Here is a 22,475-nt window from a genome sequence, read left to right as displayed (position 1 = left end):
GAATTATGCAACAATTCTATCTCCATACTTCTTATAACAAAGAGTGAAAAATTGAAGGGGGTCTGAATACTTTCCGTACCCACTGTAGGCTTGTATGGAAAAATAATACTTTATTTATTTATTTTAATTTAATTAGATTTATTTCTTTTGCAGTGCAATATCACCCAAAATGTGTTTTTGAAAGGCTTTGTGAGATTCATCCACATTTGAGCAATTCTTTATTTAAGAATATACTGTATTTGATTATATAGGCCATGGAATCATGGAAGTTTATAGGAAATTTTCTTGATTATATGGAATAACTTTCACTGCATATTTACTAGGGGTGTGAATCACCAGAGGCTTCACGATACGGTATTATCACGATACTTGTGCCACGATACAATATTCTTGCGGTTTTAAATATATTGCGATATATTGCAATTTATTACGCATTTGTGGATTGTCAGCGTCTTGATGCTAGAAATGTTTCAAAATCCACAAATGCATGCAGCGGTCTACAAATGCACAGAAAGCCATTCACAAATGCACAGCGAGTGATCCACGAATGTGTACAGTGATCTACAAATGCACAGGACGCGATTCACAAATGAATGCCAGGCAAAGTTGTTTGACATAAAATATTTTGTGAATATGTTTTTTATTTGCAAATCTCATTTTATCTATTTGTGAATAAAATTCATGTTTGTGAAACTCTGCTATTTATTTGTGAATCTCATTCTATTTATTTGTCAATATGTTTAATTTTTGTTAATCTGTTTAAATTTATTTGTGGATCATAATCTATTTATTTGGAATTATGCAACAATTCTATCTCCATACTTCTGGGTCTTATCCTTGACTTGACATAAAACTCTCATGTATGAAGTCTCTGCTTTTTCTGTCAGTTAGAAGCCATATAAGACTAGTCAGGAAGGGTTAGGACTGAAAAGGATTTTCTTTGGAGAATCAACATTATCAATATGAATTAATCCAGCTTTCTGCCACAGGACCGAGGTCTTAGTGTGCAGTTATAATATTGTGTCACAGGATTTTGAGAATTAGTGAGACGACATATTCAGCTGTCAAGGAGTTTTCCACACTCTCTAGTTTTTGTCCCAGAAAGATTTTAGTTTCACAGTCTAAAAGTTAACACTATTGGGGACGATTCATTTGAATGACAACTCCTGGTTTTATTTTATCCTAAAATCAACTGAAATACAATAAGATATTGTATTTGGCATAAAGAAAGTGAAACTTATTTATGCATTTATTTGTTTATTTACACAGCGATTAAAATAAGTAGGCTTATATGCAAATGTATGCAAATATAATAATTTTTTATGCATTTTGGGGTAAAATATAAATCAAATATGTTTTTGAACGGCTTTGTGAGATTCATCCATGTTTGAGTATAATATATGATTATGTAGGATTTCTTTGTAAATAATCTTGCAAACTATAGAAAATCATTTTGATTATATTCTGTAGGATAACTTTAATTTATATTAACTTTATATTTAGCATTCAGTTAGGAATCTAGGAATATACTATACTGGATTATATAGGACTTCATTATAAATAATCTTGCAAATTATATAGAAAATAATCTTGATTATATAGGATAACTTTAATTTCTATTAACTTTAAGCTCTATTTAGCATAAAGTTTTTTTTTCTTTTTCTTTTTTTTTTTCTATTTATTTATTTTGGGGTGAAATATCACCCAAATGTGTTTTTGAAAGGCTTTGTGAGATTTAGCCACATTTGAGTATAATTTTAATTTCTGTATATATGACTTCATTATAAATAATCTTGCAATTTATATTGAAAATTACCTTGATTAAATAGGATAACTTTAATGTATATTAACTTAATTAATAAAGTTATATTTAGCATAAAGAAAGTAAAAAAAAAAACATTCATTCATTATTTATTTCAATATTATTTTCATGGCAATTAAAGGACTAGGCTTAATGCAAATATACAGTGGGTACGGAAAGTATTCAGACCCCCTTCAATTTCTACCAAATAGTATAATAAAAGATCGATACTTGGCGTCCGTGTATCGATACAGTATTGCCACGGAAAATATCGCGATACTATGCTGTACCGATTTTTTTCCCCACCCCTAATATTTACACAAAATCAAACCTTCAATTAAAATCTGTCCTCTCACACTGTCATTTCAGTTATCTTGAGTATTTTTCCCTTTTTTTTTCTTCCTAACATTTATGAATTTGAATCAATCTGTAACATCTTTGCTCCTTTCAGGAAGTTGTCTCAGGCAATCAGAAGCGTCTACGATTGACTTGCCAAAGAGCTCTTCCAACATCTGCAATATAGTCTGAACTTTACAATACTTCCACAGTGACACAGCCAAACTGTATTTGACACGGTCGCCTGGTATAGTAGCACAGTGTGGGAATGCATATGGATTTTATATCTATATCTAGCCTGAAAGACCAAAAAAGAGAGATTTCCTATTACCTGAGTGGGACTGGCAAAAGAGGTTTGAGGGAACTTTGGGATAGAGCAGAAGAATGAAGTGTTCATGCAGGCTAATTTGTGGTGGCTGAGAGCCCGGTACGATGGAGACAGGGCCAGTAATCTAGCAGACTTCCATAACGGACACACAGAGTATGTCGAAGTCCAATCCCAGTGATCTGTTCCACATCCGACGGAACCACACTCACATGTACACACTTCCGTTCTGTGGAAAACCACTATTTTCCCTGAACACACACTGATATCTAAACCCTTTAACCTGTGTATAACTCCTTTTTAGTTGCAAACTAAACATCCATCGAGAACTACAGGGCATTTAGTGGATGTTTGACTTGTCAGATGTTTTAAAAATGGGGTTCGAGGGACCTGAAGTTTTCTTGAACCAATCAACTATCCCAAAGCTTAAAGGGGTCATATGACGTTGCTAAAAAGAACATTATTTTGTGTATATAGTGTAATGCAATGTGTTTATGCGGTTTAAGGTTAAAAAAACACATTATTTTCCACATACTGTACATTATTGTTTCTCCTCTATGCCCCGCCTTTCTGAAACGCGTCGATTTGATTGGCCAGCTATCCAGTGCGTTGTGATTGGCCGAATACCTCAAGCGTGAGACGGAAATGTTACGCCCCTTACCATACTGTGATGCCGTGTCCCGGTGCAACGAGACAAAACCAATAAAACCCATTACAAACAAGGCATTTGTTGCATCTAGTGGGGACATATATACGGATTATAATGACTTATACTGTCTTTTTTACGCGTTGCGTTGCTTCGCGCCACGTAAACATAAAACCATGTCTGCATTTGTGATCTGAGAAACAACAAACAACAAGCGCTACTCTACACTGCTCAAAACTCGTGTTTGAATCGTCAGTGGCAAATTCTTTAAATATGAAAACGTACTTACAGGCTGTAAATCAGAAGAGCCAGACTGTCCTTGTAAATTTGGAATTGCCCCACTTTATAGAAACAACCTTTGTGCACAGCCGGCATTGTAGTCTACTCTCCCAGGATCAGTAAACAGTCCTCCATAAACTGTGCTGCACACATCTGAATATTTGGGTTGAACTGTTCTGGAGCAGTGTTGTAAATACAACTTAACCACTGATTTCTAGTTGTGTCCTCTTTTGGAAGACCAAACAAAGTAGTTTCGCTTTCACAACGAAACACAGCATCTCCACGACATGGTGGCGGCAGCAGCAACAATACTACAGGAAGAATCAAAGTTATGCCGCCTTTCTTTGTGTGAACATTTGGGCGGCGTTATGCAAATCTTCCCACACAGTGACGTAGACATGTGGGGACGTGTTTAAACGAGGCGTTATAGGAGGGTGTGGACGAGTCTTAACTTTTATAAAGAATATCTCTTTGGGTTTGAGACTTTAGTCTTTGGAACTTTAGGGATCTTATCTATGCACAAACAACAGTCCAAAGAGAAAGGAAAACTTGAAATTGCATCATATGACCCCTTTAAGTAATGAATTGGGAAATGTTTGCCATACAGAAAATACCTTAAAAGACTAGAAAATGAAAGAAAACAAATACGTATAATCCAATATCTAACAGCCAGGTTTATAAACTTGCCTTATAGATTTGTTCATTAAAATGTTGTAGATATAACTCTTTTATAATGTGGCAATAATTGCATTGTTAATTGTTTCAAGTCGTAAAATATCAAATCGCCATTCATTGTTGAAAATACTCAGTGGGATCTTAACAATTTCAGATATAAATAAATGTCTTTCCGTTGTTTGCAAATTGATACACTGGTTTGGAAATAATTTGCGGGTCCTTTATGTAAATAGAGCAACAGAACAACATGTGTTAGCAGTAAGGGAAAATCAAACAACTGGTCAGAACGGCTAGAGAGCGGCTGAATATAATTATGCCTTCTTTTTCTAAACAACTCTCAAACAGATTCAATTCCCACGTTGTCTGATCTTATTGAGGGCGTCTTGTGATAAAAATTGGCAGCTAACATTTTTTTTGCTCAGACAAACAGATTGGATGGTGATTTTTCTGTGATGTGGCAGGTTACATATTAGAATGGCTGTGTTGTTATTAGTTTAAGTATTTGCTATTGACTGTTCAAATGCGGAGTTTTGCGCATCTTGTGTGTGTGTGTGCGCGAGCGAGCGAGCGAGAGAGAGCGAGAGAGAGAGAGACAGCGTCACATCACAGTAGAGTCAGCTGTCTTAACCGCGGCTTGTGTACTGCATCATTACTGTGTCTGTTCCCCTTTCGGGCTTGAACTGATGGTAAAACTAATGACATTATTTACTGTCTTTACATTTATTTTGAAAGATGAAGCTCGCGATTATGGTAAGGGGCGTTACATTTCCGACGAGTGCTTGTGGTGTTCGGCCAATCACAATGCACTGGGTCAGCTGGCCAATCAGAGCAGACTGCGCTTGTCGGAAGGAGGGACTTTGTAGAAAAAGAAGCGTTTGAGAGAGGCGGAGCATAGAGGACCTACAATAATGTACAGTATTTGAAAAATAATGTGTTTTTTGAACATTAAAGCATGTCAACATATTCTGTTACACCAAATACACAAAATAATGATCTTTAAAAAAGCATCATATGACCCCTTTAATGTAGGAGTGAGAGATCCAAAGATTAAAATAAGGATTTGAATGGTTATTTGCTAACACTTTAGATTAGGGAACACACATTTACTATGAACTAAGATAAAATAAACTCCTAATTTGCTGCTTATTGATAGTAAGTAAGGTAGTTGTTGTACTAGTTATGTTTAGGTACTGGGAAGATTTATGAGTACTAATAAACAGCCAATAATAAGATGCATGCTAATAAGCAACTAGTTAATAGTAAATGGTGTTTCTCTAATTTAAAGTGTTACCTTTTTTATATCACATTATTTCAAATTTGGTCACAGAGTTCATGTGAAATGCAGTTTGCAAATTATTTTACTTTTATAAAATGACATATTTCAGAGGAAACAGAATATTCAACAAGAAAAGGTTTAGGGTGGACATTTATTGGATCAAAGTGGGCATTACATACTAAAATGGGGGCTGATGGATGGATGCATGATACTATAGATGGATGGATGGATGCATATATGTGACCCTGGACCACAAAACCAGTCATAAGTAGCACGGGTATATTTGTAGCAATAGCCAAAAATACATTGGATGGGTCAAAATGATCGATTTTTCTTTTATGCCAAAAATCATTAGAATATCAAGTAAAGATCATGTTCCATGAAGATATTTTGTAAATTTCATACTGAAATATATAAAATATGAAATATATAAAAACATCAGTTTTGATTAGTAATATGCATTGCTAAGGACTTTATTTGGACAACTTTAAAGGCGATTTTCTTAATATTTTGATTGTTTTTGCACCCTCAGATTCCAGATTTTCAAATAGTTGTATCTCGGCCAAATATTGTCCTATCCTAACAAACCATACATCAATTGAAAGCTTATTTATTCAGCTTTTAGATGATGTATAAATCTCAATTTCGAAAAATTGACACTTAAGACTGGTTTTGTGGTCCAGGGTCACATATGGATAGATACTATAGATGGGATGGATGGATAGTATGGGTAGCATGGATGGATGGATACATATGGATGGATGGATATACGGATAGATACGATAGGTAGATTGATACATAATATAGATATATGGATGGATACTATAGATGGATGGATAGTATGGGTAGCGTGGATGGATGGATACATATGGATGGATGGATATATGGATAGATACGATAGGTAGATTGATACATACTATAGATATATGGATGGATACTATAGATGGATGGATAGATAGATACTATAGATAGATACTTTAGATAGATGGATGGGTAGTTAGATATACATGTAAAAAATGCATAAATTGGGGCCATTTAGTTTGGAGAAAATTGTAAACAATATGATTTAATAATCCATATTTCCTGTCCTCCTTCAGCTCTTCAACTCTTTCATTAAAAAGTGGCAAAAAGACCCAAAATCTTATCATTGAATCATTTCAGTAATGGAGTCAGTGGTGTAACTTCATTAACTGAAAAGACCTATGTGACATTTTAGTTTTTAAAAGAGTTGTAGGCAATTTCATCTGTTCAACTTCTGTCAGACACTGATCACTTCAACCCGCACAACCTCTATCTAAATCCCTACCCATCCAAAGAAATGTCAGCCAACCCCACCATGCAGAGTGATTGACAGGTAGACAGTGTTCTGTTAGAGTAAAGTGTGAACTGCTCCACTGACAGTTAGCACTGTCTCAGAGACAGGTGTGGTTTCTCAGGACACCTGTTTCAGCAGTATCTGTCGTAGTAGCAATACTTTGTGTGGTAATCCCACATAATCACTCATAGAACCTTAAATGTCATATTTCAGTGATTGAAGCTCATGCACCAAACAGCAGGAGAGAAGAGGTGGTGTTCAGCTCTTCAGGTCCTCACACTCTGGGTAACAACACGGTGGAGTACCAGAGAGGAGCAGACAGACAGACGCTCCGCTGCTACGGACCGCTGTCTGCAGACTTCACAATAAAGGTGAGGGTTTTTTGATGGAGTGATATCTCCTGTTGTGTTGGAGTTTCCAGCTGAACCTATAAGTCATCTACTTCAAGCACCCCCTAAAATAAAAGAGAACTAGTTACACAAAAAGTGAAACCTCTATCATCATTTACTCATTCTAATCTCCACTATTTTCTTTTTTCCATAACATACAAAAGGAGAATGTTGAGGCACTTCTTTTCAACACAACAAACGTGGATGGTCTGTTGTATTCATAATGCTTTTAAGACAAAACTACAAATGAGATTTGAGAATTGTTAATTTTTTATGATTGTTTTTCCCCCCCAATTTTTATTATATATAATTATAAATATGTATATGATTTGATTTATAATAATAATAATAATAATAATAATAATAATGCAAGTTTATAGTTATACAAATAATAATTAAAATACATTATATATAAATATATATATATATATATATTAACTCTGTGAAGCCTGACATGAAATAATAGTCAAAAAATAATATTAAAAATGTAAAATATAAATATATTATTAAAAAAATATTACAAATAAAAAAAAAAAATCATTTTTTGTATCATATTTTATACATCAGGCTATTATGACTCACATACTATGATATAGGAAATTATGGAGCTCAGAGCTAAGATGTTATTCACATGCTTAGTTCTAATATCAAATCTCTGTAATTTTTATTGTGGGGGCAAAACATATAATGCAGTGAAATGCATGATGATCGAGAGATGAGCAAATAAATGTCCCTTAAATGCCTTATGAAATTTGTGATGTTGCTGATATTTATATGGCCAAAAATTAGATTAAAGATTCAATTCTGATAGCTTGTAATGTAAATCAATGAGATTTTATAACAGTATAGCAGAATACTTACATAAAATGCATATAAAGATCTGTATTAATATTAGTATTATCTTAGTAAGATGATTTTAAAAGCTTAGTTTAATGATCAAAACTCTGTATTGTTTTTTTGTCCTGTAAAACATATAAGGCAATACAATACAATTATTATTGATAAAAAAGCCTGATGCAAGCCTCAATAGCCTGATGTATCATATTTGATACTCACATTTTAACATGATTTTTCTAAACAAGTTGCTGCAGTCCAGTAAGTGAAATATTGCTAACAATATAAGTTATTCTTATGTTTACTTTATAAAAATCAATAAAGATTGCACAGCAAAAAGACATGTGAACCACAACCTGAAGGGAGACATTTTTACAACTATACTAATATGCCTTTTACTTGCTAAAAAAGTATAAACTGCCAATCGAAATCCAGAGGTCATATATAATTTCATTTATAAAAGGTAGATTAAATTATTTTTATTTAATGTGGCAAAGTCATTTTCACAAACCCTCTGCAGTTCCATCATGAACCTGTAGTGTTTTTAGATGTATTGAATACTAACGACTGTGAAAGTTGCATGCAAACTGAAGCTTCATGATGAGTTTAAAGCAGCAGAGAGAATCAGTGTTTACTCTCCATGTGAAACTGTAAACACGGCACAATATGATTGTAATCATGTTAGACTTTCTCATCTCTTGACCTGAGGATTCTTGAGTAGTCTTGACACCGCGGCTTACTGTAATTGAACATGACTCATTACTGTAGTTAATTGCAGCATCACGCAAACAGTAATTAACTAATCATCACAGTCCCAGAAATCAAGACTAGAGGATATTCAGTGGCAGATGATGCATGCTGTGTTTTATATGGAAATTATGACATGAGTTGGACTGTGGACCCCTTGAGTAAATTTGCTGCTTATTATACATGTCAAAAACATGTCCAAAAGTGATTAGGAATATGGCTATTAAAAGTAAACGGCATTACTTTTAAGTAAACATTATAAGTGAATTTGGATTCTCCTCAGGTGAAGTATGTTGGCCTTAAAGACACAGTGATGCAGTTCATGTTTTACCAGCCTATTCGCTACCAGTGGAGGGAAACTGACTTCTTCCCCTGTTCTGTCACCTGTGGAGGGGGTAAGTGTTATAGACTGATTAGATACAGTGATTTTTAATCATTCCCAGTGATTTGAATGGTTTGAATTCACTAAAAGCACTCGTTGGCCCACCTACAGTTATGATGCTTTAAAATCTGGAATCTGATAAGCCAATAATCATTTTCAGATTATGGCTGATTACTGATAATGAATGATCAAATGATAAAATTCTTCACTATTTTGTCTAAATTAATGAAAAATAAAAGAGATGGCATAAAAGAGAATCAGTGATTTTGAATGCAACAAGTGAATTTTAATCACAAAATTTTAATGTACCATATAATAATGGATATTTATTTGCTAAAGATTACAGAGGTAAAAAAGGATGTGTTTTTAAAAATTAACTTTGAGTGTTAGATGAAGGCAAATATATAATCTAAATGTAAAAATGGAGGAAATGAACAGTATAATAAAAAATTTTTTTTTTTTTTTTTTAAATATATTCAATATCATTGTCAATACCAAAAATTTAAAAATCTAATATGTGCTCTAATATTAGCAGATAATTGATGTGGTACCTATATATCATGTATTAATATGTGATGCATGCGTTATCATGTATACTACTTAAAATCCTGCCTACATAGGGTGCAATTGTCATAAGCAGTTACTGTTTTTAATTTCTGAAAGTTGTTGGACACGTTTTTGGCTAATATTGATTTATGACGAACATTTGAAGAGTCTCACCCCTAAAGATATTTGTCAGCTTCAGATGTAAAAATAAGTTCAAATAAATAACAAGCAAGTAGAAATAAATTCAATATCTGCTGATATATATCAACTAATAGCAATACAGATAAATTAAAAATATCTCTCATATTGGCAAATAGTTGATTTGTTACCTGCATTAATACGATTCATGCATGCATTATCATACATACTATTTAAAATGCAGCCAACATAAGATGCAATTGTCATAAACCATAACTGTTTTCGATTCTGAAAGTTGCTGGACACTTTTTTGGCTAATATTGATTTCTGATCAATCTATGACTGTTAGTTTTGATGCTTAATGGTGCTTTGTGTCGTCCCTGAAGGTTATCAGCTCAATTCGGCTGACTGTATGGACATTCGTTACAACAAATCGGTTGCGGAGCACCTGTGCCACAGCTTCCCAGAGAACACCAAACCCACACCCAAACTCAAGGAGTGTAACATGGATCCCTGCCTTGAAAGGCTGGTTCTGTCTTATCGATCTCTGCTGCACACCCTCCATGACAAAACGCAATGAGCGAAGAATGAATCTCAATAACCCAGAGAGTGTCTGTGCATGAGCTTATGATCGTGTGGATAATGGCTTGACGGACTAATGGTGTTTGTTTTTCTGCAGTGATGGTTTCAAGGAAGTGATGCCCTATGACCAGTACCAGCCACTACCACGGTATGAAGTTATTTACTGTACAGCACTCTTACTGCTCACATACTGATAGAGATCACTGATGCTCACTGACAGAATTGAACATCATTCATCAGGACCAACTTTGACTTTGAATGTTAATTTGACAACTCTGAAAGCTTAACAATGGCTCTAAGGAAGTAGTTTTAATACTTTTGAATACATTGGTAGATGCATTATTGTTAAAGGTTTGGGGTCAGTAAGACTTTATACTTTAATAAATGAATACTTTAATACTTTCATTAATCATGGAGACATTAAATAGATCAAAAGTGACAGTTAAGCAGATTATTTTGGTATCACTGAGACACTATTTTTAGTTTTTATTAATATTTTGAATTTATGCTTTTGTTTCAGTGTTTTTATTTTTATATTTTCTGCTTTCATTTTAATATTAGGTAAAGTTTTAGTAGTTTTTTTGGTGTCATTTTTCTTAGTTTTTGTTGTTTAAAATATGTCTAAGATAAAGTAAATAAAAACTAAATAAATAAGAAATGCCTTGGCAACTAGCATAATTACTGTATATTATATTATATTATATATCAGTTAAAGTTTATTTTATTAAGTAAGAAAAAACTACGTTTTACAAAGTTTGCATTAAGTAGTAATGTAGTAAGACAGTGATATTTAAAGGCCAAATTCAGTATGCACCTTATTAATGATGCATACTCTGTACAGGCAAGCAGATGAACCCAGAATATAAGCGCAGAGTTTAATATTAAATTTTTTCCCGATAGAACACCATTATAAAGAAAACACTTAAACCATTTAGCGCATTGCATTCATATTCTGGGCTCATTTGCTTGCCTGTATAAAGCACTGAATGCAAATTCTGTGTACTGAATTTGATCTTTTAATATCACTGTGTTAAAGGCACTTTAAGTGTTTTCACATTAAATGTTTTAGAATGTAAACCCCACCCAAAAACTTGTATTTTACCTCCCCGGAACACAAGGACCCCCCTTGAAACTCCATTGGGCTAGTTTTGGGCTAATTTTGAGTAGCAATTCATAGTTTTCACGTGACGTCACACCCTTACAGGAACGCCCACATAAAGGGGCAAAACAAGGCTTTCCTCCACTGACCATCATTTATTTTATGAGGTTTGCATTAAGTGGTAATGTAGTAAGACAGTGATATTTAAAGGCCAAATTCAGTATTCACCTTATTGATTATGCGTACTCTGCACAGGCAAGCAGATGAACCCAGAATATAAATGCAATCGCGAAATTTAATATTAAATATTTTCCCATAGAAAACCGTTATAAAGAAAGCACTTAACCATTCAGCGCATTGCGTTCATGTTCTAGGCTCATTTGCTTGTCTGTATAAAGCATGCATCGTCAATAAGATGTGTACTAATTTCATCTTTTAATATCACTGTTTTAAAGGCACTTTAAGTGTTTTCACATGAAATGTTTTAGAATGTACCGCTGTTTTTAGTGATTGAAATATTGCGGCAGGTGCTTTATATGGATCGCTAATGGCCAAAATTTGCATTTTGTTCACATACCTTTGTTTTTATTGTTTTGAGAGGTGATCTAAATATTTTTGGATTGGAATAGATAGAAAATTGACGGGCTTGTGCTGCAGTTCTATGGATGTTTTTGCCCGCCAGGTCTTCGAGCCAGTCAGTAATGATGCTGCAAATTCAGCTTTGCATCACAGGAATAAATTACATTTTACAATATATTCACATAGAAACCAGTTATTTTAAATTGCAATAATATTTCACAATTTTACTGTTTTTACTGTAATTGTGATCGCCTTGTTGACACCTTCACATTATTACATTACAACATATTTCATAACAAAGTTACTACTTATCTACTAAATATGAAGTGTGTAATATTGGTGCAGGTGGGAGCAGAACCCGTGGACGTCGTGTTCGGTGTCGTGTGGAGGAGGTTCTCAGGAGAGAAGCGTGGGGTGTGTCGAGGAGGACGTCCACGGGCAGATCGTGCAGGTCGAGGAGTGGAAGTGCACACACTCTCCTCGACCAATCAGCAAACAGAACTGCAACACCTTTGAGTGTCCGCAGTGGATGGCCATGGAGTGGTCTCAGGTGAGTGACCTTTACTGACCTCTTCTTCCATTTCTGATGACCATTGACCATCTATAGCTCTGTTCTACAACCTAGTAAGCTCAAAAATACTGAATACTGAAAAAATTATGACACCATAATTAGTCTGTCTTTATGACTATATTTATTTGATGTTTATGTTTATTTTGATTTATATATATATATATATATATATGAGCTGCACAATTGTTTTCAACTGATAATAAACAGTAAAACAGATTATTTTGGTATCATTGAGAGTAGGGCTGCACGATATTGGAAAAAACTCACATTGTGATATTTTATTTTTCTGCAATATATATTGCGATATGAAAAAAAAAACACCAAATGACTTGAATAGTTTATTTGGGGGAAAAAAATAATCAGTGATTGGGGTGATTTTGTAGGCGAGTAAATCAGCATAGCAAATAAACAAATTACAAGCATAGGTAAATAACAGAACAACGATACAAATGAAATAAGCAGTGCTTTATATTTTTCAGGTAAGCCTAACATTATTCAGGCACAGAAATTGAATAATCAAATGTAAAGTAACACTGCATAGTCTTCACTGTATAAATTACATCTAATAAATCTGTGTTAAAGCGACAAAAGTGATTTTTCTTTGTTTTGTTGTTTGATTAAGTGATCAGAAATTAGTGTTCACGTGCATCTGCGTGGCTCTAACTGTGTCTACACCGGATGCGAGCCGAGCGACAAAATACAATGAACCCATGCTGTCTGTCTACACTGGATGCGGTGCGGCACACAAATCCCCGACAGACAGTAAACTGATGCCACGTTCTCTTTATGACGTACTGACACAAAGTTCAAATGATATCCAACGGTCGCTTTGTCGCGTCCAGTGTAGACAGATCAGAATATCAACTTGCATAATAATTATGCATGCACTGTATTTTCCCTCTTCTGCTGTCGAGGTAATGCAAGGAATGTTGTGATTGGTTGTCAAAGCAGCCAATCAGAATTTAGCAGCCTCGTCTCTGATTGGCTGGAATTATGGCATATTGTAACGCTGGGTTGTGTTGAGCAAGCGAGCTGTTGGCATTTAGCGAGCACTGAGGGCAGGCATCAGGTGAGCAAGCTAGTGAAACGTTGCACGCGCGAAAGAGGTCTGCACACATCCAAAAACTTATTTTAAATGCAAAATTGATTTTCGTGCGCTCGAAATACTTTCTTCTTTGCGAGACAAACATTTTCTCCACAAAACTCAGTTCGCACGCATGCAAAACGCACTTTTGCGCGCTCAAAATATGATCTTTCGCGCACTATATTGCGGCAGAGATGTAATCCCACACTCGGGAGCTTGTGCTTTCGTGGCGTCTGCCGTTGCTAAGCAACTGTGACCTGCGCACTCTACAACGACGCGGAAGTTTTAACAGGATAAATGGATTTCCAGCACTGAAAATTGCGTGCAGAAGCTCTGCTACTAAATGTATTTAAAATGGGTATCTCTGTACAGCTGTCGCGTCCGGTGTAGACACCGTGTCTGTGTGTGAGCAATTTTTTATTTTTTATAAGGCTATTTTTAGTTTTTATTAATATTTTGAATTGGGTTTTATTTTTATATTTTCTGTTTTCGTTTTAATTTTAGTTACATTTTTAGTAATTTTGTTGTGTGTGTTTGTCATTTTTAATCAGAAATATTTCTTGAGCACCAAATCAGTGTATTAGAATGATTTCTGAATGTTAGATATTATCTAATAAAAATATCTAATATATAATATAATAGATATTATATAATATTAGAATTAAAATATATGATAATATATTATTTCTGAAGGATCATGTGACACTGATGTCTGGAGTAATGATGCTGAAAATTCAGCTTTGATTTAAAATATATTTAAAACGCAAACAGTTATTTTAAATTGTAATAATATTTCACAATACAGTTTTTCCTGTATTTTTGATCAAATAAATGCAGCCATGCTGAGCAAAAGAGTCTTCTTTCAAAATCATAAAAAATAAATAAATCAATAAATCTTACAGACCCCAAACTTTTATTTTCACATATTTTCACTTTACTCTTGGCATAAATAGGCAAATTTCAGATACATTGTAATTTGTGTAGTGCTTTCACAGCACATATTGAATGTAATATGATCACATATCAGCACGTCTGGACTGCTCCATGCATTTGTTTGTGTTTTTGTATCCAGTGCACGGTCACCTGCGGCCCAGGCTTGCGGTACAGAGTCGTGTTGTGTGTGGATCACAGTGGGCAACATACTGGCGGCTGCAATCCCCACCTCAAACCCCATATCAAAGAGGACTGCCTGGTCCCCGTCGCCTGCCACAAACCACGGGGTACAAACAACAATAAAGTGATCTTTTAAAAAGATCCACATTCGAGTGAGCTACATTACTGCCTACTGCCTACATAGTCAGCTGCCTTGAAAGTCAGCATCTTCACTGAAATAGAACCTTATACAGTATGTGGATTTGAAACATTCTACATAGGCAGGGACTGCACATGTGAAAAGATTTAATTCCATCTAATTTTGATGTTAGCATATTGCTAAGCTAACTACATTATGCACTAATACAGCATTTTTCAACTGTTCAGACTCAAAGGCCCCTCAAGGTCAAAGACAATATTTTATGGCCCCTAAAAATATTTCTAATACTTCTGCTGTAATGACAAAACTGCTCATTTTCAAACTTTTTTTATTTATTTAAAGAAACTAGGAGTGGTCATTTAAATTAGCTTATTTCAATATTTATATAAGTATTATCAATTATTTATAATACTGATATTTAATTAAAATGATTAAATAAAACAATTATAAATAATTCAAATAATTACATTTATTTTATTTTATTTTATTTGATTTTCAGTGCTTTCATGACCAGGTCTAGAATTCACACATTTAAGAATCACGTATATATCCAGGTTTTTCAAAGACTCTAAAAATCCTTGGTTCTTAAATAAAAATGACAGTTGTTGAGGGAACAAATTAAAAGATGAAATATGATATGAAATATTTCTCGAACATTTTTCATAGACCTTGTCGCAATGCATTCTCGGAGAGTCTTGGTGAATTGTACATTCAGTGCTGCCTTCTTTCTCTCATAAGTTCCTTTGTTTTTTTGTCGAATCAAACGATGTAATACTGTGATTCATCGTAGCTGCTTAGTTTCATTCAAGGCTTTGAACTCTTTATGGAAGAATTTTCTTAAAATGCCTTCATAGAAAATAAATGGGAAATAAATCTGGAGCCAAGGCCGCTGATAAAGTGAGCAGTCACTGTTTAGCTCCATTTATCTACTAATAAAAACTAACATTAAATCGTTGATATGATTAAAATGCTGTCAGAACTTATTTGTTTCAGGGAAGCATTTAAAGTCTCTGTTCCAAAACCTAGTAATAAAATTATGCTGCCCTTTAAAGAACCCCATTTTGCAGCATTGCATGTATCTATCACAGAGAATATAATGAGAATGTGCAGTGCAAAAAAATCCATCCGTGATAGTGAACTGCAGAAAAGAAACGTTTATCATTTATGTAATTTGTATTTGAATGAGGTACAGAATTGCTGACTGCATAGAGTCTTCCATCTCAGTTTAGGATGTTACCTATGTAGGCAGCAGGGAAGCTCACTAGCCAAAGAGGTCTCCATTAGGGAGCAGTCAGTGCCTACAGCTGTCAGACAGGAGAGAGGAGTGTTTGCCGCAGACAGACGCTCATGAAATAATGTGTGATCTGAATATGAAATGCTCCAGAAGTGCAGACCGACACCATGAGCTCATCGAGAGTCAGTCACGGTGCGTTTTAGAGCGGTTTCTTGCTGTGGAGTTAATTAATACCTGAGACTTCTCCCTGTATGTTACTTTATTTTCCTGTCAGATCCATGTTCCTTCTTTCAGTGTCTTTCCCGGAGGAGAAAACATGAGAATGAAATCTCTTTTGAGATCTCATTATGATCTCTGTTGTTTTTCCTAGCCACCAGTGAAATAAAGGACAATTAAAGTAAAATTAGTGAATCAATAACTACAATTTACTTTTCATATCAGAAATGAATTAAACAAGTGGTTGAAAATAAATAAAGAATAATAAAAATGTAATTAAAAAGACCACAGAGCTATTAGAATGTTAATTAGAATGTTGTTTTGAATAATGAATTCTGAAAAGTGAAATGAATTGGGATTGACTTTATTATTACTGTTGAATGGATTTATGGCTATGAATGTGATTGCATTATTTATGTGACAAAATAAAAAAAAAAATTCATTAATTCAACAAGCGGTTCAATTTGAGTCAGTGATACACAATGTCCATAAATATAATTAATTTTATTTATAAATATTTTAACATTTATTTTCTTACACACTTGGATATATATATATACACAAAATGCAAAAACAAGAAATATAAAATTATATATATATATATATAATTTTATATTTCTTGTTTTTGCATTTTGTGTTCTTACATGAATATGTGCATATTTTTTTTATTTTATTTTTGTTTTCCTAACACTATAGCTCTGTACTCCTGACAACATTTATTCTATTCTATTCTATTCCATCCAATCCAAAGCTATTTTTGGAGAAACATCTAAGTTGAAGCATGACTGAGAACTCTTTTAAAAAGAGCAACCTCGGTTCAATAACACTTTTTCATCTGGGTCTCTCCGTGTGACCGTGTCTTTTCTCACTTAAATATGTTACGTCTTTTTGGCAAGACACACTTGTCATGAAGTCTTGTGTAATTAGTTCAAGCGATTTGTCTGAGTACATGTATAAATTGCACTTTTTTTCATGCCAAGTCATGCCAAACACAGTCCCGTCTGCTCATGAATCAAACGTCCTTATTCGAGACAGAAGACATGTGAGGCACATAACAGGAGGTGTTTGTCATCTAGACGTCTAACACTTTCCTCCTCACACGTGTTTTACATTTACAAGCTTTGCTTAAATCCTCCAAATTTTCATTGAAGGAATGCTTCACCCAAAAATGAAAATTCTGTCATCATTGAATCACCATAATGTCATTCCAAACCCAAAGAGCAGCTTGAAGATCCCTTATAATTCTCCTTTTGTGTTCCACCGAACAAATGCACAGGTTTGAAATGAAATGTGACCCTGGAGCACAAAACCGGTCTTAAGTCGCTGGGGTATATTTGTAGCAATAGCCAAAAATACACTGTATGGGTCAAAATTATCGATTTTTCTTTTATGCCAAAAATCATTAGGATATTAAGTAAAGATTATGTTCCATGAAGATATTTTGTCAATTTCCTACCATAAATATATCAAAACTTCAGTTTTGATTAGTAATATGCATTGCCAAGAACTTCATTTGGACAACTTTAAAGGTGATTTTCTCAATATTTTGATTTTTTTTGCACCCTCAGATTCCAGATTTTCAAATAGTTGTATCTCGGCCAAATATTGTTCTGTCCTAACAAACCATACATCAATGGAAAGCTTATTTATTCAGCTTATTTATTCGAAACATTGACACTTAAGACTGGTTTTGTGGTCCAGGGTCACAAATGAGAGTGGGTTTTTGAGTGAAGTGCACTGCCTTTTGAGAGTTCGGGGTGAGTAAGATTCTTTTTATTACTTTTATTCAGCAAGAATGCATTAAATTGATCTAAAGTGACAGTAAAGACATGGTTTCTGCAAAAATATTAAGCAGCTCATATGTTTTCAACATTAATAATAATAATAAATGTTCTTGAGTAGCATATAAGCATATTAGAATGATTTCTGAAGGATCATGTGACACTGAAAACTGGAGTAATGCTGAAAATGAACAGGAATAAATTAAATTATAAAATATATTCAAATAGAAAACAGTTATTTGAAACTGCGATAATATTTCATAATATGACTTTTTACAGTATTTTTGATTGCATAAATATAGATAATGTGCTGAGAATAAGAGACATTTCAAAACATAAAAAAATCTCTCCAACCCCAAACTTTTGAACAGTAGTGTATTCCTTTAAATGTAATATCAGCCAAAATTCAAGAAACCGTAATCAGAAACATCTGTGCGCTTTTTTCACCAGTAATTCTGTTCGAATCAATCAATTCCACACTTAACTTGAGACTGACATGCTTGTAAAAACTCAGTGGGTTGAAATGACAGAGGCTCCATCGCCTGCTATTTCATCTCGACCTTCCTGCACGCCAAATCTGAGGACGTCTGCCACCAGAGAAACCCAGAAACCCAGACTGAAGAGCCAAACCCTGAGCCCTGGGCATGTTCTGCTGCGAGACTTTACTGCTGTCACCGACAGCTGTGATAGTCCTGTTCCAGATCAATAAATGGTTGCTTGCATAAATATTTGGTTGTCACATGGAGATTTATGTTGAGCTTTATTAGCTGTCTTTGGGTTGGGGGTTGGAGGGGAAGCAGCCGGACTCAAACTAGCTTTGTAACCTTCGGTAAGACGTATGACCCAGTGATGGTACTACAGATGTTCGGAGCAGGAAGGGTTTCTGGTGAAATGTGAGTGTCTCTTGGCACTGATCTCGCACCGACTTGGCTTACTCTATCTTTTTGTCATCTTTTATCTGACACTTTCCTCCAAAACAGTTTACAGAAGACTTAATACCGGGACAGTCCTCCTCGGAGTAACCTGAGGTTGTGCGTCTTGCTCGAAAGTACAATGGGCGATGAACCTACAACCTTTTGGTTATCAGCCCAGATCTTTCATTTGATTTTTCCACACCATCCTCAACTAATCGCCTCTGATATGTAGCCAAGCACCACTTTTTACAATTATGAACCTCAAAAATGTTTTATAATTTTAGATTTTTTAATATCTGAGCTTAAATTCTGTACTGTGGTTAGCTAGTCTTTCAATACATACAAAAAGAGCAGTTTCTGTTGTGTATTAGTTGCTGGCGTGCTAGTGCTCCCATCAGACATTTTTTTAACTAGCTTAACCAGAAAGTTTTGCAGCATGGTCAAAGCCACATTAACCAGCATAGATCAGCATGAAAATGCATACTTGTATAATATGGCCTTTTTTTAGTAGAGTTCGTATCTTTTGCAGTTTTAGTTAGGCCAGACTTGGTAATATCTGTCAATATAGAGGAAGACGAGTTTAATTGCTCTGCTTGATGCATGCTTACTTTTTTGATTAACAGTAATGTTGTCTTATATTGTGTTTGTTTGTTTGTTGCTTTCTCAGAGAACCAACCTGTTGAAGCCAAGCTGCCATGGTTGAAACAGGCTCAAGAGCTGGAAGAAATCAAAGTAGCCTTGGAAGACCCAACGTGAGTTTTTTTTTAAAGTTATGTTATATTGTACATTATATAGTCACATTAACACTTCATTGCTGCTTTCTCTAGGACTGGGTAATATTCAAGGGTGAATATTTAAAAAATAATTATGCTGGTTTGACAAGACAAAATTAAGCAAAATATTGAATAGTGTCATAATTTTAATTCACTTTTTCATTTGGCCATCAATATCCCTAAAAAGCATGGCATTAGATTAATTTTGTAAGTATGAGAGCATTTTAGACAAGCCCGGTATGTTTTTGTTTATGTGTTTGAAAGCAGTTTCTCACCAAGGCTGCATTTATTTGATCAATATAAAAATATAGTAAAATTGTAATATTGTAAATATTACAGTTAAAAATAACTGTTTTCTATGTGAATGTGTTTTAAAACGTAAAGCTAAATTTTCAGCCACCTGAATTTTCTGTCACATGATCCTTCAAAAATGTTGAAAACAGTACTGCTTAATTTTTTTGTGGAAACCATTATCCACATATATATTTATGTATGTTTGTATTTAAAACATGAACCCAAACGTTTGAATGATGACGTATTTTAATGATGTCTTTAAGCGGCAATAAAAGTGTTGAGATTGTTAATTTATCAGATGATTGTTCCTCATATTACATAAAGACAGTACATAAACATCTTTTCTTTTTCTTTTTTTGGAGGAGAGGGAGGGGATATTATCAAAAGACTGGAAAATATCTGTATTGTTGAATATTATAGCTGCATCTTCCAGCCCTACCGTTCACTCACTACTGAGTATTTCTAGGTCATTTGACTCTATGGGGTCATAAGATGTCATTATGTCATGTAGACAAACATTACCTCTCCTCCTCTGATTTATTGTAAACTAAACCCGTCCAATATCTTTGTGTGAGTTTATCCAGCAGACAGTGATTCAGTACTGGCTTCATCCTTAGCATTCAGTTAGTTACTGTACAAACAGGCTCACATGGAACTGGAGGAAGTTCAAGAGAAAGTTTTAAAACTTTCAACACAATTGGAATGTTCATCACTCAGGAAGATCAACAAAAGTTTATTTTGTTATTTTGGTTAATATGATTTTGCTTTCAGCTATGAAAACTAAATATAGTATACTAGTATACTTTTAGTTCCATTTAACACATTTTAAGACAAATCCATTCTGCATAATTCGGCAGACTTTTCCAGAGATTCAGTGCAGAAAATACGGAAAAAGTCTGCAGATTCCGTCTGGGCTTCGCTACAAGTGTCTGAATAAACATATAAATCAATCCTTTCCCTTTTATAACCAATAATCCACTGAACCGTGAATCCTCAGGTATCCCAAGACAGTCTCGCCACATTCTGTGCATTGCAACTCAATGCAGTCATGTATTTTTTTCATTCAGAAATATTCTCGACCTGTAGAGATGAATCCTTTCACCTGTTACTCAGGATTTCTGGTGACTTCACATTGGGAGTGTTCTGTTTACACGGCAGCAGTAAAAATACATTTGATCCCACTCTGTTCAACCAGAACTGGACAAGAATCAGGCTTCATTAGCTGGTTCTTCATCCGAATAAAACGGCCACTGAAACCAGTGTTGAACGTGTCTGCGTTCCGACCTCTGTGTGTCCAGTTTCCTTTCATTGCTTCAACAAGGCCCCACGGGCCACTCTCGCCCCCTGTTGTGGTATTATTAGAGTTATCCCCCCCTCCCCGTCTCTGAAATGATACCCCTGTTAATAGTTGGCAGGGGAGCTTGATGGACCCCCACTACCCCCACTGAAAGCCACAAAATGCGGGCTGCTAACATCTAGACAGCCACTGCTCCCTGCGGTCTACCAAAGGCATCCATCACAGAGACTCATAAAATGGGAAAAATGAGGGGTGAAAGTGTTTAAGGGTTTACAGAACAGCCATTGAAGAACGCTTCAGTTCATATACATGCATTTGGGGGGGTAGGGGGTTAAGATCTACCATTTGTCTGCAAACCCTTCTTAAATTACACTCTTGAGCAGAGTATCACTCCATGATAGCAGCACTTCTTTTGCATTCTGTTCTGTTGCTCAAGTATCTAAATTTAGGGTGATCTAAGGTGGCGTGCATCAGGGCTCGGTACTCAGCCCTATCTCAGAGAGCCCAGTCCACTTTGCTGTGGAATTCACGGCTGGACGCTTGCCTCTGTGATTTGGGTGGGCGGATTATGTGGGTTGGATGTAGTTGTGGAGTCTCACGCCACATCTTATCCCTGCTTTGATACACTGATACTGATACACTGACTTCTATTGTCATTTTTTCTACACTGTAAAAAGTGCTTCTGTACTTTTTTGTGATTTTGTGAGAATACTGTAAGTTAAATTGAATCATTTTGAATTTAATAAAACATTAAATAAATAACATTTTATTACATTTAATTTATTTATTGTTTTTTATTATAGTGATTCTGGACCACAAAACCAGTCATAAGGGTAATTTTTTTTAAATTGAGATTTATACATCATCTGTTAGGATATGTATACATTTATTAGGATATGACAATATTTGGCCGAGATACAACTATTTGAAAATCTGAGGGTGCAAAAAAAAAAACAAATACAGAGAAACTCGCCTTTAAAGTTGTCCAAATGAAGTTCTTAGCAATGCATATTACTAATCAAAAATTAAGTTTTGATATACTTACGGTAGGAAATTTACAAAATATCTTCATGGAACATGATCTTTACTTAATATCCTAATGATTTTTGT

At 34.7% G+C, this 22,475-nt stretch overlaps 1 protein-coding gene across 1 annotated transcript in view; it reads left to right on the top strand.

Moving 5' to 3' along the window:
• The window catches only part of LOC107662271 (ADAMTS-like protein 3), a 213,640-nt gene that overhangs the window by 151,021 nt on the left and 40,144 nt on the right, over positions 1-22,475 (top strand). Inside the window, exons 9-15 of the mRNA XM_016452223.1 lie at positions 6,867-7,024; positions 8,907-9,018; positions 10,076-10,214; positions 10,369-10,419; positions 12,295-12,499; positions 14,677-14,824; positions 19,669-19,753. Coding sequence (XP_016307709.1) covers positions 6,867-7,024; positions 8,907-9,018; positions 10,076-10,214; positions 10,369-10,419; positions 12,295-12,499; positions 14,677-14,824; positions 19,669-19,753 — 898 coding nt within the window. The remainder of the gene's footprint in view (positions 1-6,866; positions 7,025-8,906; positions 9,019-10,075; positions 10,215-10,368; positions 10,420-12,294; positions 12,500-14,676; positions 14,825-19,668; positions 19,754-22,475) is intronic.

The sequence above is a fragment of the Sinocyclocheilus anshuiensis genome, unplaced genomic scaffold, assembly GCF_001515605.1.
Source record: "Sinocyclocheilus anshuiensis isolate Anshui unplaced genomic scaffold, SAMN03320099.WGS_v1.1 scaffold579, whole genome shotgun sequence".
NCBI classification, from domain to species: domain Eukaryota; kingdom Metazoa; phylum Chordata; class Actinopteri; order Cypriniformes; family Cyprinidae; genus Sinocyclocheilus; species Sinocyclocheilus anshuiensis.
The sequence above is the reverse complement of the archived record's forward strand: the minus strand, read 5'-3'. Positions and strand labels throughout refer to the sequence as shown.